Source organism: Taudactylus pleione, unplaced genomic scaffold (assembly GCF_031769625.1).
Source record: "Taudactylus pleione unplaced genomic scaffold, aTauple2 ptg000043l, whole genome shotgun sequence".
Lineage (NCBI taxonomy): Eukaryota > Metazoa > Chordata > Amphibia > Anura > Myobatrachidae > Taudactylus > Taudactylus pleione.
Genome location: NW_028284445.1, coordinates 5724641 through 5738230, shown reverse-complemented (window position 1 = coordinate 5738230; position 13590 = coordinate 5724641). Strand labels below are relative to the sequence as shown.

The window sequence follows — 13590 nt, the reverse complement described above, 5'->3', positions numbered from 1 at the left end:
TACTTAACAGTATAAGTAATTATTTCAGAAATAATTTATTTTTAGGCATTTATCGTGCAAAATGTCTCTTTCAGACATAATTACATATTTAGAATTGTCAGGAACATTATATTTCAAGGGATTTCATGTGAACTGTACTCCTTCAACAGTGCTGTATATTACATTAACAGAGTCGTGCAAATCATTAAGTCCTCATTTTAATTATACCCTGTGATCAGGGCTGTATTTACATAATTGGAGACTGCACGTTTGTGACCCCTGGAAATTGACACTCAGCTGCAACTGTGCATTTGAATCAGTTTCCCTGTGACTAAGGAGGATAGTTATACTGCCCCACACAATATATTCCTAGTCAGTTATAGCATAGTTCACAGGTCTGTAGACCACCACCATTTATTTGTAACTATGGAAGAATTGCAATGCTAGCCTTTGGCACTCCAATGCACTAAGCTAATGAGCAAAAGGAGTGAGGCATGGGTCTTAATGCACACATCCACTAGACGATTAAATTGAGCAATTGAACGATGTTATCATTCAATAAATGTTTGAAAATCGTTTAAACATCGTTTAAAGAAATGTCTAAAACGACCAGCGATGCGCGCTCCCGCTGGTTGTTTAGACATCTATCATCGGGCAAATATGTTGTACAACCTGACGATAACGTCAGGTTCAGCATGTTTGCAGATGATTGATGTGCCTACACTGAACGACTGCTCGCTCAGTGCAGAACATCACAGACTGACAAACGACTGCACGATTACAATGTCGTAATCGTGCAGTCTTTTGCCTGTCTTCTAGTGGATGTCTGCCTTTACAGTCACTGGGGGTCCGTCTTTATAGAATAATCAAATTAAGCAACCATGGAAGTACATTATTATTTTGTATTAACTACTTGAACCTCACATACAGCAGACATTACTAATTTTAGGTGGAATTCCTTTTTTAATCATTTTAGTCACCAGTACAAAAAGGGATTATCACAGGTCACCACGACAAAGATTATAAACATACTGAAGATCTAGTATCAAAATCACGTGAAGCCAGTGGTGTATCTATAATAGGTGCAGGGTGCGGGTTCCCAACTATAGATAGACAGTAATTAGACAATGTCTAGAAAAAAAAGTCAGACACACTAAAGTTAGACATGTAAAAAGTTTGACAGGTACAAAAGGTCGACAGGGTCAAAAGTTCGACATGAAAATGATCGACACAAAAATGGTCGATGTATTTTTTTTTTTGTTAGGATTAGGGTTAGGATTAGGCACTTACCCCCATGGTTAGGCCCTTACCCAGACGGTTAGGGTTAGGCACCAGGAGGGAGGGTTAGGGACTAAGGGGAGGGTTAGGGTGAAGATTAGGGCTAAAAAAAAAAAAAAAATTGTCGACCATTTTTGTGTCGATCATTTTCATGTTGAACTTTTGACCCTGTCGACCTTTTGTACCTGTCGAACTTTTTACATGTCTAACTTTAATGTGTCTGACTTTTGTCTGTGTCTACCTTTTTTCCCTGTCTAACATCTGGTGTCTATCTAGACATTGTCTAATTACGGTCTATCTCTTATACCACACCCGCAGGGTGCATACAAGCCTGTGGTTCAATGGGAGCCCTGCATTACACCCAGAATAGATGCCACGGTGTACTTGCAGCGAGTACCCCCTAATTCAAACAGTTCCACAGATTTTGCCATCTTCTGTATAATGCGTAATGGCACTCTGCACTTACCGAAAGCCAGAAAAGCTATTACTGGGTCCCCATTGCCAGCAACGGGGACTATACCGCTAACACAATCTATGGATGGTGTAAGTGATACTGTCACAAACAGCAGTAAGATAAAGTTACTGCTGTTTGCTAGATACTAAACGTAGCCCTTTAGTGAGTTCTATTTATTAATTATTGTGTTCTAGACCCTAGAATTAGAATTTATCAGTGCTAAGGAATTATAGATTGGTCAGATATACTAATAATAACCCACAGGGAAAGGAGCCCAACACTGTGATGTGTAATAAGTTAAGGGATCGCAATATCCTTTCACTTCTCCTTTGGAGCCGTGCGCACTACTTGTGCATACTTTGTTTCCCGTTTTTTAAGGTTAGGGGAAGGGTTGGTGTTAGGCACTAGGGGGAGGGTTATTCTCTATTGGGGGAGGGTTGGGTTTAGGTTGCGGGGAAGGGGGAGGTTAGGTTTAGGCACTGAGGGGAGGTTAGGTTTATGCACTGGGGAAAGAGGGTTAGGGAGAGGGGGAGGGTTATAGGATACCTACCAACAAGTGTCGGTATCCTAACCCTGGCGGGATGCGGGCATCAGGATTTTGACAGTCAGGTTCCAGAGCACCGGCATCTCGTATCCAACCCCCACAAATATTCATTGATAGACTCCTATGTTATGTTAAATGGAGCCCTCCGTTTGCATGGCATCAGACATTGACAGTCTCATTTACGTGCAAGGGACGTGGTTTCAGGGCCGGCGCTAGACTGTGCTGCGCCCAGCGCCGTCAGGTGTTGCCGTCCCTTCCCTCCTCCGCTCCCTCCCCTCTGAGCTTAAATATATCCCATAGCGCTGGGAGGGATGGAGGTGGGCGTTTCCTGCGCCCTCCGGAAACAGTAGCGCTCCAGGCGACGGACCGGCTTGCTCGTGCCTGGAGCCGCTACTGCGTGGTTTATATATAACTTTTCGGGGTCTCACATGAGAGTGGACATTTATGGGTGTGATTTACTTTGTCCCCATATTCTTCATGATGTGTGTTAAGCAACATTTGTGTGAACCCTCTTGTAACGTTATCACCCTTCATACTTGTTAACTCTACATATAAAGTTGAAATGCTAGGAGGCTACAGGACAATAACAATATACCCTTACAGATGAAAAGCAGGAATAGGTGTTAGGGGAACTGCCTAATAGTTTCTGTTGAACTACACATCCCTGCATACCCTAACAGAAAAACTGTGGCAGGGCATGCTGGGATGTGTAGTGTCACAAGTTGCCTACTCCTGCTATAGAGCACACTGAGCCTGGCGGTGACTCTCCTGGCTGCTGCACACCAAAGAGAGGAAAACTGTGTCTCACTTCATCCTCCTCTCCACCTGCAGCTCGTCCACCAGCGGCTGATCGTCAGAGGGAACCCTCTCCATCCTCCACCTCCTCTGTGCAGCGCCGGAGGAGCGAGCAAGCGGCTGTTGCTCGTTGCTATGGTTACAGAGAGCGCGGGTCATGGGCTACATGTGACGCTTCTAGCGTGCTGACGTGACGTGAGGCGGCGCGCGCGGCGGCGGCATGAATAGGGTACTGCTTGGTGACGTCACCGGTGTCTCTGGGCGCCTGATACGAAATCATGGAGAAGGAGTCTATGCGGGTGTACTCCGGCGTGCTGGAAGCTATGGGTAACGCAGCTTACATGCCTGAGCCGCACCACTGCAGTGCGGGGGTATTTAAGCCCATTATGGGCAGATGAAGATAATGGTCCTGGTCCTGAGATAGCGGTCATTAGCAAACTGCGCATCTAGGGGGGTGCGAGAAGAAATCCTTTATCCGCCCATATAGCGCGGTGTATTGCATAGCTTCTGGAGCTCCCTCCAGAGGCTATTCAACATCGCACTGAATTGAATTCGGCCCATTGTTTGGTCGGGCTTAAGGATTTCTTCTCGCACCCTCCTGGGATGCGAGGGAGAAATCCGACAAAAGTGCTGACCGCGTGGCTGTTTTCTGGCTGAGCGCGGCGCTAACAGCCGTGCGGCCGGCACTTTAGTTGGAGAATATCGGTTCTCGCGACTAAACACCCAGGTTAAAGGTGCCCACACACTAGGCAATATTTTACACGATCAGCCCGATTCCGACGTATCGGGACGACAGATCGTGTAAAATATGTCCTAATCGTGAGTCTCTTATCACGATTACGATGCCGATGCGCATCCCTGCTGGTCGTACATCGCATCTTCAGAAGTTGCCTGCTGCAGGCAAGATCTGAACATCTTATCACAATGCACTGGGCATAGTATAGGATGCACGATAGATCGTGGGTCAATTTGGATTGTTTTTTACACCAACTGCAGGGGGAGAAATCGGACACGATATCGGATCGTGACCTGAACGCCTAGTGTGTGGGCACCTTAAGTCGCGAGAACCTGCATTCTCCGACTTTACATATCGCTGAATTGAATAGCCCCAGGAGCTACCTCCAGGGGCTATTCAACATCGCATTGAATTGCGGCCAGTGAAATAGTTTCTGGGTCTCGTGTCATAATGCCAGACGCCCATCCCGTGCTGTTGTGAGGTGTGCGCACGGAGAATGGACGCCTGTTTCTGGTGGATCTCTTGCAGCCAGCATGGGGCTGGTGTAAGTGCCGATAATTATGATGAAGGTTACGGCTGCAAATGGTAAAACTTTGGATGGTGCTACTATATGCATGAAGCTCGCATAAGCAGGTATTAAATTTGTCTGCAGCAGCCCTTTGCGTCCCACTTAAAAATCAAGGCCAGTGTCTTGTGATACCCAAATCCAGGGTTTGCGAGTGGGTATGGTGCCACCGGCGCCTTATATGAGATTTGGATATAGGGGAAAAGCTCAAGTTCAGAACATAGGCCGTCCTAGGTTACCATAACTAAACTGCTACAGAACATCAGTAAACTAATATATCACTTTGGGCTCGAGTCAGTTGATCGCAAAGTAAATAGCGGTGCTATTCAATTCAGAGCGCTGTTAAGGATTTAAAAATCCAACAGAAGTACCGGAGCGATGGTGTTTTCTGCCCTTAGCGCCAGGAAAACAGCATTGCGCCAGGAAGTTTAGTCGGAGAATGCCCGTTCTCGCGAATAAACACCCTCTTTGAGGGGCGGGAGAACGGGCATTCCCCGACCTAACAGCGCACAGAATTGAATTGCGCCGGGAGCTCCCTCCCGGCACTATTTTTTTCGCGATCAATTGAATTGAGCCCTTAGAGGAAAATTTAATTAGACCCGATATTTTTTCAGGCGAATAAAAAAGGATTTTAACGCTTGAATTGCCTTTGGGAAATTCAATTAGATCACATCTTATTCGGCCGAAAAAATATCTGTTTTTGTGTGAATACACATAGGATCTGTGATAAGTTCACGGATCCTATGTGTTAATGCTATGTGAAAACAGATAGTTATCGGGCATTTTTTAACGGAGCCTGCTGAGCTGAAAATACATGGCCGATAAGCAGGGGTGCCGAGAGCTGGCGGGGGGTATTACTTGGGCCCAGGCTTATTGGATGGGCCTGGGTCTGCCGCCCCCCTTACCTATCAACAGCCCAGCACATGCTGCTGTGTGCTGGGCTGCAGTGGGACAAGGGAGCAGCAGCAGCCTCCTCTCCCTGTGCTGGTGTGTGGGAGAGCTATCACCCTCATTGCTCCCACCACCTCAGCCCCAAAGGCGCTGTTTTTCTAAGGGGGTGTGGTGACCACTCCCATGATTAGCCCATGCCCCTTGATAAGTGCGGTCTTCGGGGCTAATTAAATTAGCCCGGGGGATCAATTAGTTGGCAGTAATGTACTGAACAGAATGCCCCCCTTAAACTGCCATTTCTTTAATGAGGGAAGAAGTTGTTCATAGCAACCGATCATCTTCTAGTTAGCATTTATAAAGCACATTCTAGAAAATGATAGTTCTTTATCCCAGCTTTAGCATGGGCAGCAGATTCATGATACAAATCCCTTATAACAGTACAGTGGCACTAGTCACCAATTCCTAAAATCTATTGGGGTGTGTACATCTTCTCCACACACTACTCTACATTCTCTGTATTGGTGCATACACACGGTCAGATTTTCCTTCAGATTTGTACAATAACGATTTTAAAAATCGTTCATATCTGAAAGAAAATCTGACATGTGTCCCTGCAACGATGAACGATGCGCGTTCCTGTTTGTCAGATAACGATATCTGACATCTGATGTGTTTGCAGTCAGATTTGGTTGATTTTCATTCATTTTAATACGGTCAAAAATCGTTCGTAGTTCATGAAATCATTGGTAAAATCGTTCAAATTGTTCGTAGTTCATCGTTCGCCTGACAGATCTGACCGTGTGTATGTACCTTATCAGTGAGCGTCACGTTGCCAGGCCGTACTGGAAAACAGGAGGTCGCACCTAATCGGGAAGGTTCAGTTAGGTCCTGTAGGAGCCTTGCATGTGTGCGTTGCTGCATATTGTATTGTGATGTGGACCACTTATTTTTGCTTGCACCTCAAAACTGAAGAATGCTTTAGTATTATAACATCCCGCGGAGACGCATTACTTCTATGGGACCTTGTGCTTTTCCTAGTAAAATAATTGAAATAAATATTGTTGGGCTATCTAGAGTATTCTCTCGCACAGAGATTTGTAATGCGTTAATTTGCTTTAATGTGTTTTTTTTTTTTCTCTCCCTGTAACTGTATGTATTATAACATATTTACATGCCACCACTTTTACATAAAAAACAAAAAAACAAAGTTAGTGTGTGGATGGTTTAACAATATTCACTTTCATTGTTGGGGTCCCTTCTGAACCCACATAGTTACTCGTAGATAGCAACTACTCTTATTTGCTGTCAGACTCAACCTGTTCCATTGATATGTTAGGTCTATGTATATACCCTGTGTAAGATAATTCTAACTTAAGGCTGTCATTCACAAATTATATTGAGTAGAAATTAGAATCCTGAGCCCAGCTTTCACAGCACAGGCCGAGCTCCGCTACTGGTTATCACAGCTGGCAGAGAGAGGCTGCAAAATGGTAACAAATGAGGGTGAAGACTGGATTCCCCACTACATGAGTACATGAGGGAAGGTGTGCCTAAATCACAGGGGGTTTTATAAGGGTGTACTCAGATCCCATTAGCTACAGTCATAATGAACCTATTCATATGAAAATCATTAATATTGACTTCTGTACTTGTAGAGAAACTAACCAGTGAAGCAGCTGTACTGGCTGAGCATAGTAAGCGAATTAGAGAGTACAACATGACGCTGAAAACGTTAAATACAAGCTTTGATCAGGTAAGATTTCTCAGATTGTATATTCATTAAAAACAAACTGCACTAGACTGTAAACTTGTAGCTTATATTTTTTGCCCCCCTTGGATTCTCCCTTACTATTAACTTTATTATCTTCCACAAAAAGACTTATGTGTCATTTTCTTCCATTTCCTTCATGTGTGTCTTTCATCGTTTTAGCAGTGTAGAATATCGGATCTATAATAAGTGATTATAAAACAGTTATACCTACAACAATGTGATATGGGAACGTTCTAAATGATGTCACACGTAAATTCATGAGTAGTAGGTACAATTCTCTGTTGATCAGGAAATGTCAACATAGAGATGTGACAAAGTAAGAAATGGTGCCTATCCTATGCTTTACTTTATCCTTTATCCCAACGTCACTAATGAGCAAATTGAAAATTCTAAGTGACTAAATGAAAGGTTCACCATATTAACTTAGAATACAAGGGACACCTCTGCCGTTTATGCCAGGGAAACATTGGTATGCGGTCACCATGTCTTCGTTGACTATGTTGACATTCAAAATGGGGCAGGGACAGAATTACAGGAAAAACACAGTGTCGATGTTCTAACAATACTGACATAACATTAGTGTCAACATCCTGAATGTTGACATGTTCAACGTCATTACGATCATGTTGACATTCTCATGTTGTTGTGATTGTTGTACATGTACAGTATACCGAACCCGAAAAATCATAGGACCCTAGAGCACAGTTTCTCAAACTCGATCCTCGGGACCCCACACGGTGCATGTTTTCTAGATCTCCTCACAGAAGTGAAATAATTAGCTCCACCTGTGGATCTTTTAAAATGTGTCACTGAGTAATGAATACACCTGTGCACCTGCTGGGTGACCTGGAAACGTGAACTGTGTGGGGTCCTGAGGACCGAGTTTGAGAACCACTGCCCTAGAGCAATATTTTGAAGGGTCACACAAAGTTGTAGGGACTCACTCAGCTCCCTGGGCAGGCCAGCTGCCCGCCTCCACACTGCTCTGCACTCCCTGCTTATAATGGGGAACCTAAGAGTTTCCATCCTCTGGGAAAATAATTTCATTTTGGAACTGTAAAGTGCTGGTTGTGTGCATTAAGGGCCTGATTCAGACCCACTCGCGAGCGGCTGTCCGCTCGCAAGTGGGTCAATGGTCTGCACTGAGCATGCGCACGACGGAGGGAGCTCCGTCGTGCGCATGCGCCAGACGCGACGAGCGAAGGACTTTCCTTCGCTCGTTGTGTCTGATCAAAGGGGGCGTGCTGTCGATGTTGATTGACAGCACGCCCCCCTTGGTGGGCGTGCCGGGGGCGTTCCCAAGGGAACGCCTACCGTCAGAAGCCGGCCCACTGACATCACTAGTGATGTCAGTGGGAGTGATTTTGGCTCTGTTAAAGCCAAAATCACTCCGGGCCTTGCGGTTGAAAACCTCAACCGCAGGCTCCGGCTCGCAGTTTCGATGGTCGCGATGGTCAAGACCATCGCGGCCATCAAACTGCACGCTCGTATAGGCTGTGGGTGGTGACCCACAGCTATACGAGCGTCCAGGAGGACGCTCCATTTTTGTGGAGGGCGGACCTCATTCAGAGCGTGCGCTCTGCTCAGAGCTTACGGCTCTGAATGAGGGCCTAAGCTCGCTCTCTACTGCAAAATACCTTAGATTAGAGTAGGGCCTTGTAGCAACATGGGTGGTAGTTACATGGGGCCAGACAGTTAAGTAGCACCATACTTCCCTTCTTTTGTTCTTCCTCCCCAGGAGAAGCCCTAGGAGGAGAAGTAGGTTGGCGGTGATTGGGGACGGGGACGGATCACGGTAAATTGCCACGAATACCACATATTTAAATAGGGGATGGCGCCAAATGACACTATTCTTATAGAACCACCCCCTACTTGCGGACGGCTGATCTCCAGGAAAATTCCCCCCTATGCTGCTCACTTCACTAGGAAGTGGCAGGATGTGCGAGAATTGCCTACAGTTCCGGGGTTGCGGGGGATTACCTGAAAAATTGTGAGCCCTCCCGTAGGTTCAAGGAGAGTAGGCATGCATGAGTAGCACCCATTACTTAAGTGTTAGTCCCTTGTCACAATGCTTTAGAGCTAGATTTTGCTCAGTAGGATTTTTTTATGTTTTCTATTTATTGGCGTTTTATAATTTTATTTTTCTCTACATAATTATGCAATCTGCACATTGTAATTATATGTATTTGTAAAGTTGTAAATTTATCTTTATCAGTTTGTTCATATGCTGCCCTCCCCCTTGTGGGGTTTTATAAATAAAACGTAATAATAATAAACAAAATGGTAGGGCTTTCTGGGACATAAATAGACCAGGTTGATGGTCGCGATGGTGATCACCATCGCGACCATCGGGGCTTACGACCAGACCCTAAGGTTGGGTCTGGGCACTCGTAAGCCCCAGGGAACGCCTCCTTTTTGGGAACCACCCCCCGGCCCGCCTACCAAACGGGGGCAGCTGTCGATCAACATCGACAGCTGTCCCTTTGGTAACGAGCTCTGGAGCGACAGAGTTTCTCTGTCGCTCCGGGGCTTGCGCACGCGCAGTGCGGCCGCTGCGCGTGCGCAGGCCAAACCATCGAGTCGGTTACGAGCGCATCGGCGCTCGCGACCGACTCTGAATGAGGGCCCCTGTCTCTTGAAGTGCAGAACATCTATCTAGTGTTCTCAGTGCTTTTATAATACAACGTTGAAGGCTGCAATGCCTCAAATCTGCTTGGACAGACCTGTCCTATTGTTTGTATAATTGACGGTGGAATGGCAGAGTAGAAGTACACAGCAGCTGAAATACGGTGTCAGTGAACAGCCCAGTACTTAACCTGTGGGGTGGTGGATTTAGCAGTATTGTGACTAGTACAGCCGTATTCACATTTATGCATACACGGACTCTGTTGCATGGAGTGGAGCATATAGGGCACCAGCTGGAGACTCTATGTGGGTAGCGGTACAGAATGCAAGTGCTACCAGCGTGTCTAACAGGGCGGAACAAGCGGGTATTATCAGGGTCTCTCTGACCTAAGTGGAAAACGTCTGTCTCCCCCTGCGGCGCTTTATTACAGTGACAATAGGGCACCACGCATGTGCAGAAGCACAGACAGAGGCCATCTTGGTTAAGGGATTGAAGCCTCCATAAAGAAGCCAACATGAAGCATGCACAGTAGCGCTCTTCAGCTACAACAGTAGTCACAACCTGCTTCTGTACTACAATTGTCCCCATTATAGGCTAAAACTATAGAAGCATTACACTCAGCAACTGAAATCCTAGTTCTGAACCTTTGCAAGTAGCAAAAACGACTGCTCAGCTATTCCTCTATTGCTGTTTATAAGAGACGATAATAAATCCATTGCATTCATCTTAACTAGAATTGTATGTTTTTCTCTACAGGTCCAGTCCAGACTTGTGCGTGTTGCAGCTACAAAGCCAGACCTATGCAAAACCCTTCTGTAAAAAAATATTCCACCATCATGTAGCAGAAGATTAAGCCCACTATATAAACTTTGCTCTACATTTATGGTTTCAACATATTTAATATGTAAAGCTTGCTGCGCATAGATGTAGAGCTTCAGTATACTTTAGAGCGATCGATAAAATGTTATTGATAAAGAATAATGTTAATGTTGGGTGTTTGGAGATAACTGATGTAAATGCAGTAAATGACATGCAATGTGTTCATTTGGCTTTGTATGGATACGTAGAGGATGGTTCCAAAATAATATGTTTTGAATTTCATCACAATATAAATTAAAAGCAGTATTTTCTGTAAATAAACAGCTTTTGACTTGCCTTTTTACAGACTTTGGCGTCTAATTAATATTGAATCAATGTTAATGGGAAGCTATGCTGAAACACCGCTTTGTTTAAATCCAGTACATGCTTTTTATAGTACTTATTGGTAAATCAATGATCCAACTTAACTGATATTCAGTAATTTACCAATCCTACAATAAAAACACAGAAGTTTGCTGTGTAGTTTGTGTATAGAATTGTTATTGTATTAAATTGAGGGAATCGAGATACAAATTACATACAATTAAAGGTAACGAGGTAAATATGTTTCTGCCCAAATTAGCTCACAATTATAGGGAATGCTTGATAAATATTTTCTTTTAAATAGCACCACCATATTGTGTAGCAATTTACTTAAGGTGCATACACACAACGAATTTTTTGAACGATTATCGTTAACGATATCGTTCAATTGTTGAAAAAATCGTTAACTTTTTGAGTTAAAACGATGAACGATTATCGTTCATGCGCATTCACGTTTGTAGTTCAGTCAGACTGACCAACTCAACGATTTTCAGTAAGGGAATATGCAAAAATCGTTAAAAAAAAAATCGTTCGTTACATTTAGTAAATGAACGATTTTAGTAAACGATTTTCATTCATTTTTCCCTTGAAAAAATGAACGAAAATCGTTTACTAAAATCGTTCATTTACTAAATCGTTGTGTGTATGCAGCTTCAGAATATTTTCAGCTGGTAGCACAATAACAATTGGTGCTGCTGATAATATTGTAAACGCTGTTGCTGTGAGCTGCGTAAGTTGGTGTAAGAACATTGAAGATGGAAAAGAGCGATACCCCTCTTTTAAATAAATGAGTCTTCAGGGGCCGTTGTGAGTATTGAAGAGAGCCTCCAGGGACAGTGGCAGGTGGGGAGTTTGACTGGGGCGGTACACCTGTCAAACCGCAATGCAGGTGTTCTAAGATAAGCTCAGGGAAGGACAGAAACCTCCCGTGGAGCAGAAGAGCAGATGATGAAGAAAAATGAAATCAGTTCAAAATTTGGAAGATGATGAAGAGAAATTAAAATCAGTTAAAAATATATATTACTTGAAAACGTTTTAAGACATATAGGGGTCTATGTACTAATAATCGCGCCACTGCTGCGATTATTATGTATCCATCTCACCGGGAATATTTTCATTTTTAATGAAAATATTCCCACTATGTACCAAGGGGAACTCTTATATCCACGGTATTTAGAAGAATTCTTTCACAGAAGTGAAAGACTTCTCCCGGGGAAGCTGACACTGCTCATGCACACAGTGTAAGCTTCCGGAGCCGGCTGGGGGCTGTGGGGGAGAGATTGAAAGATCTCTCTCCTGCACCTGGAACCTCCATAGCAGGGGTTCCCAACCACAGTCCTCAAGGCACACTATCAGTCCAGGTTTTAAGGATAGCCATAGTTGAGCACAGGTGACTTAATTAGTACCTTAGGTATTTTGATTTAACCATCTGTGCTTAAGCATGGATATCACTAAAACCATGACTGTTAGTGTGCCTTGAGGACCGAGGTTGGGAATCACTGCTCCATAGACTTAAGCTGGCCACACATCTAAAGATTATCTGTCCAACCAGCCAACTAGTAGATTGGTTGGAATGAAAATCTGGTAAGGAATACAATCAGCAACTTGCTCCCAGACGCTGAAAAATGGACCAAAACTTGTATAAACAAATAGTTTAAATCAAACATTTAACAAACTTGTCTGACGACCATTTTCATCTGTTTTCTGGCATTTAGGAGTAAATTTCTGATCATCAATTACTCCCATTCCTTACCAGATTTTCATTCCAACCAATCATCAAGTTGGCTGGTTGGATGTAAGTTGTTCTAGTGTGTGGCCAGCTTAACAGTAGTTTACACCATCTGAAGTTGGTTTCTGTTTCTGCATAATTATATGTAAAAATCAGCTGGATACATATGCCCCTAAAACTCTTCAGTGCCTGACAGTCAGTATAACAGATCATACACAAAATCAGGACAGGTCCAAAGGAGGTGCAGAGATAAGACAGCAGTTAGACAGGACCTTGCTTATGACTTAATGGGATAGATGCCAAGTATCAATGTAGGACCCCCTCTAGCCTGGCGAAGTGCAGCAACTCAAGGTGGCATCGATTCCACAAGTGGATGGAAGACCTCTGGAGAGATGGTACCCATAAATTTTGGATAGCTTCCCGCAGCCTCCTGATATTTGTAGGTGCAGGATATTGGATGCAAATGGACTTCTCCACCATGTCCCATAAATGCTCAATTGGGTTCATATCGTGCGAACCTGTTGGCTACACCATTCGTCCTTACTCTCCGAAGTGCTCCTCAAAACAATTCTGGACAACTTGGGAACGATGACACGGTGCATTATCCTGCTGGAATATTCCATCGTTGAGGGTGTACATGAAGTCCTGTGAAGGGCCTCAAATGGTCATCAAGCAATGTAACGTAGTGGTTATCGGTCAATGACATTTTCAGGCGGACCCAACCTATGCCACACCCCACACCATTATGGAACCACCACTAGTCAGCAGGGTGCTTTGTTGACAACTGGGGTTCATGGCCTCATGGGGTCTGTGCCACACCCAAACCCTAAAAGCAGCTATCAGCCCGATACATCTGGAACCGTTACTCATCGGACCACGCCACATGTTGCCAGTCCTCCAGGGTCCAATTATCAACATCATGAGCCCAGGTGAGGCACTGTGTCTGGTGTCATAGTTTTAACAGGGACACTATGGTGGGTCTTCTGCTCCCATATCCCATGGAAGCTATTAAACGCCACTCTGACCTACTGGATGTGTGT

At 44.4% G+C, this 13590-nt stretch overlaps 1 protein-coding gene and 1 long non-coding RNA gene across 2 annotated transcripts in view; one reads left to right on the top strand and one right to left on the bottom strand.

Moving 5' to 3' along the window:
- Positions 1-3323, bottom strand: part of CCDC169 (coiled-coil domain containing 169) — a 78687-nt gene extending 75364 nt beyond the window's left edge. The window contains exon 1 of the mRNA XM_088460146.1: positions 3064-3323. Within this exon, the coding sequence (XP_088316272.1) occupies positions 3064-3209 (146 nt within the window). The 5' untranslated portion in view covers positions 3210-3323. The remainder of the gene's footprint in view (positions 1-3063) is intronic.
- On the top strand, positions 3237-10781 carry LOC148537831 (uncharacterized). Its single transcript, XR_015873062.1, has 3 exons — positions 3237-3377; positions 6898-6995; positions 10396-10781. It is a non-coding gene; the product is annotated as an uncharacterized LOC148537831 (long non-coding RNA).
- The last annotated feature ends 2809 nt before the right edge of the window (positions 10782-13590 follow it).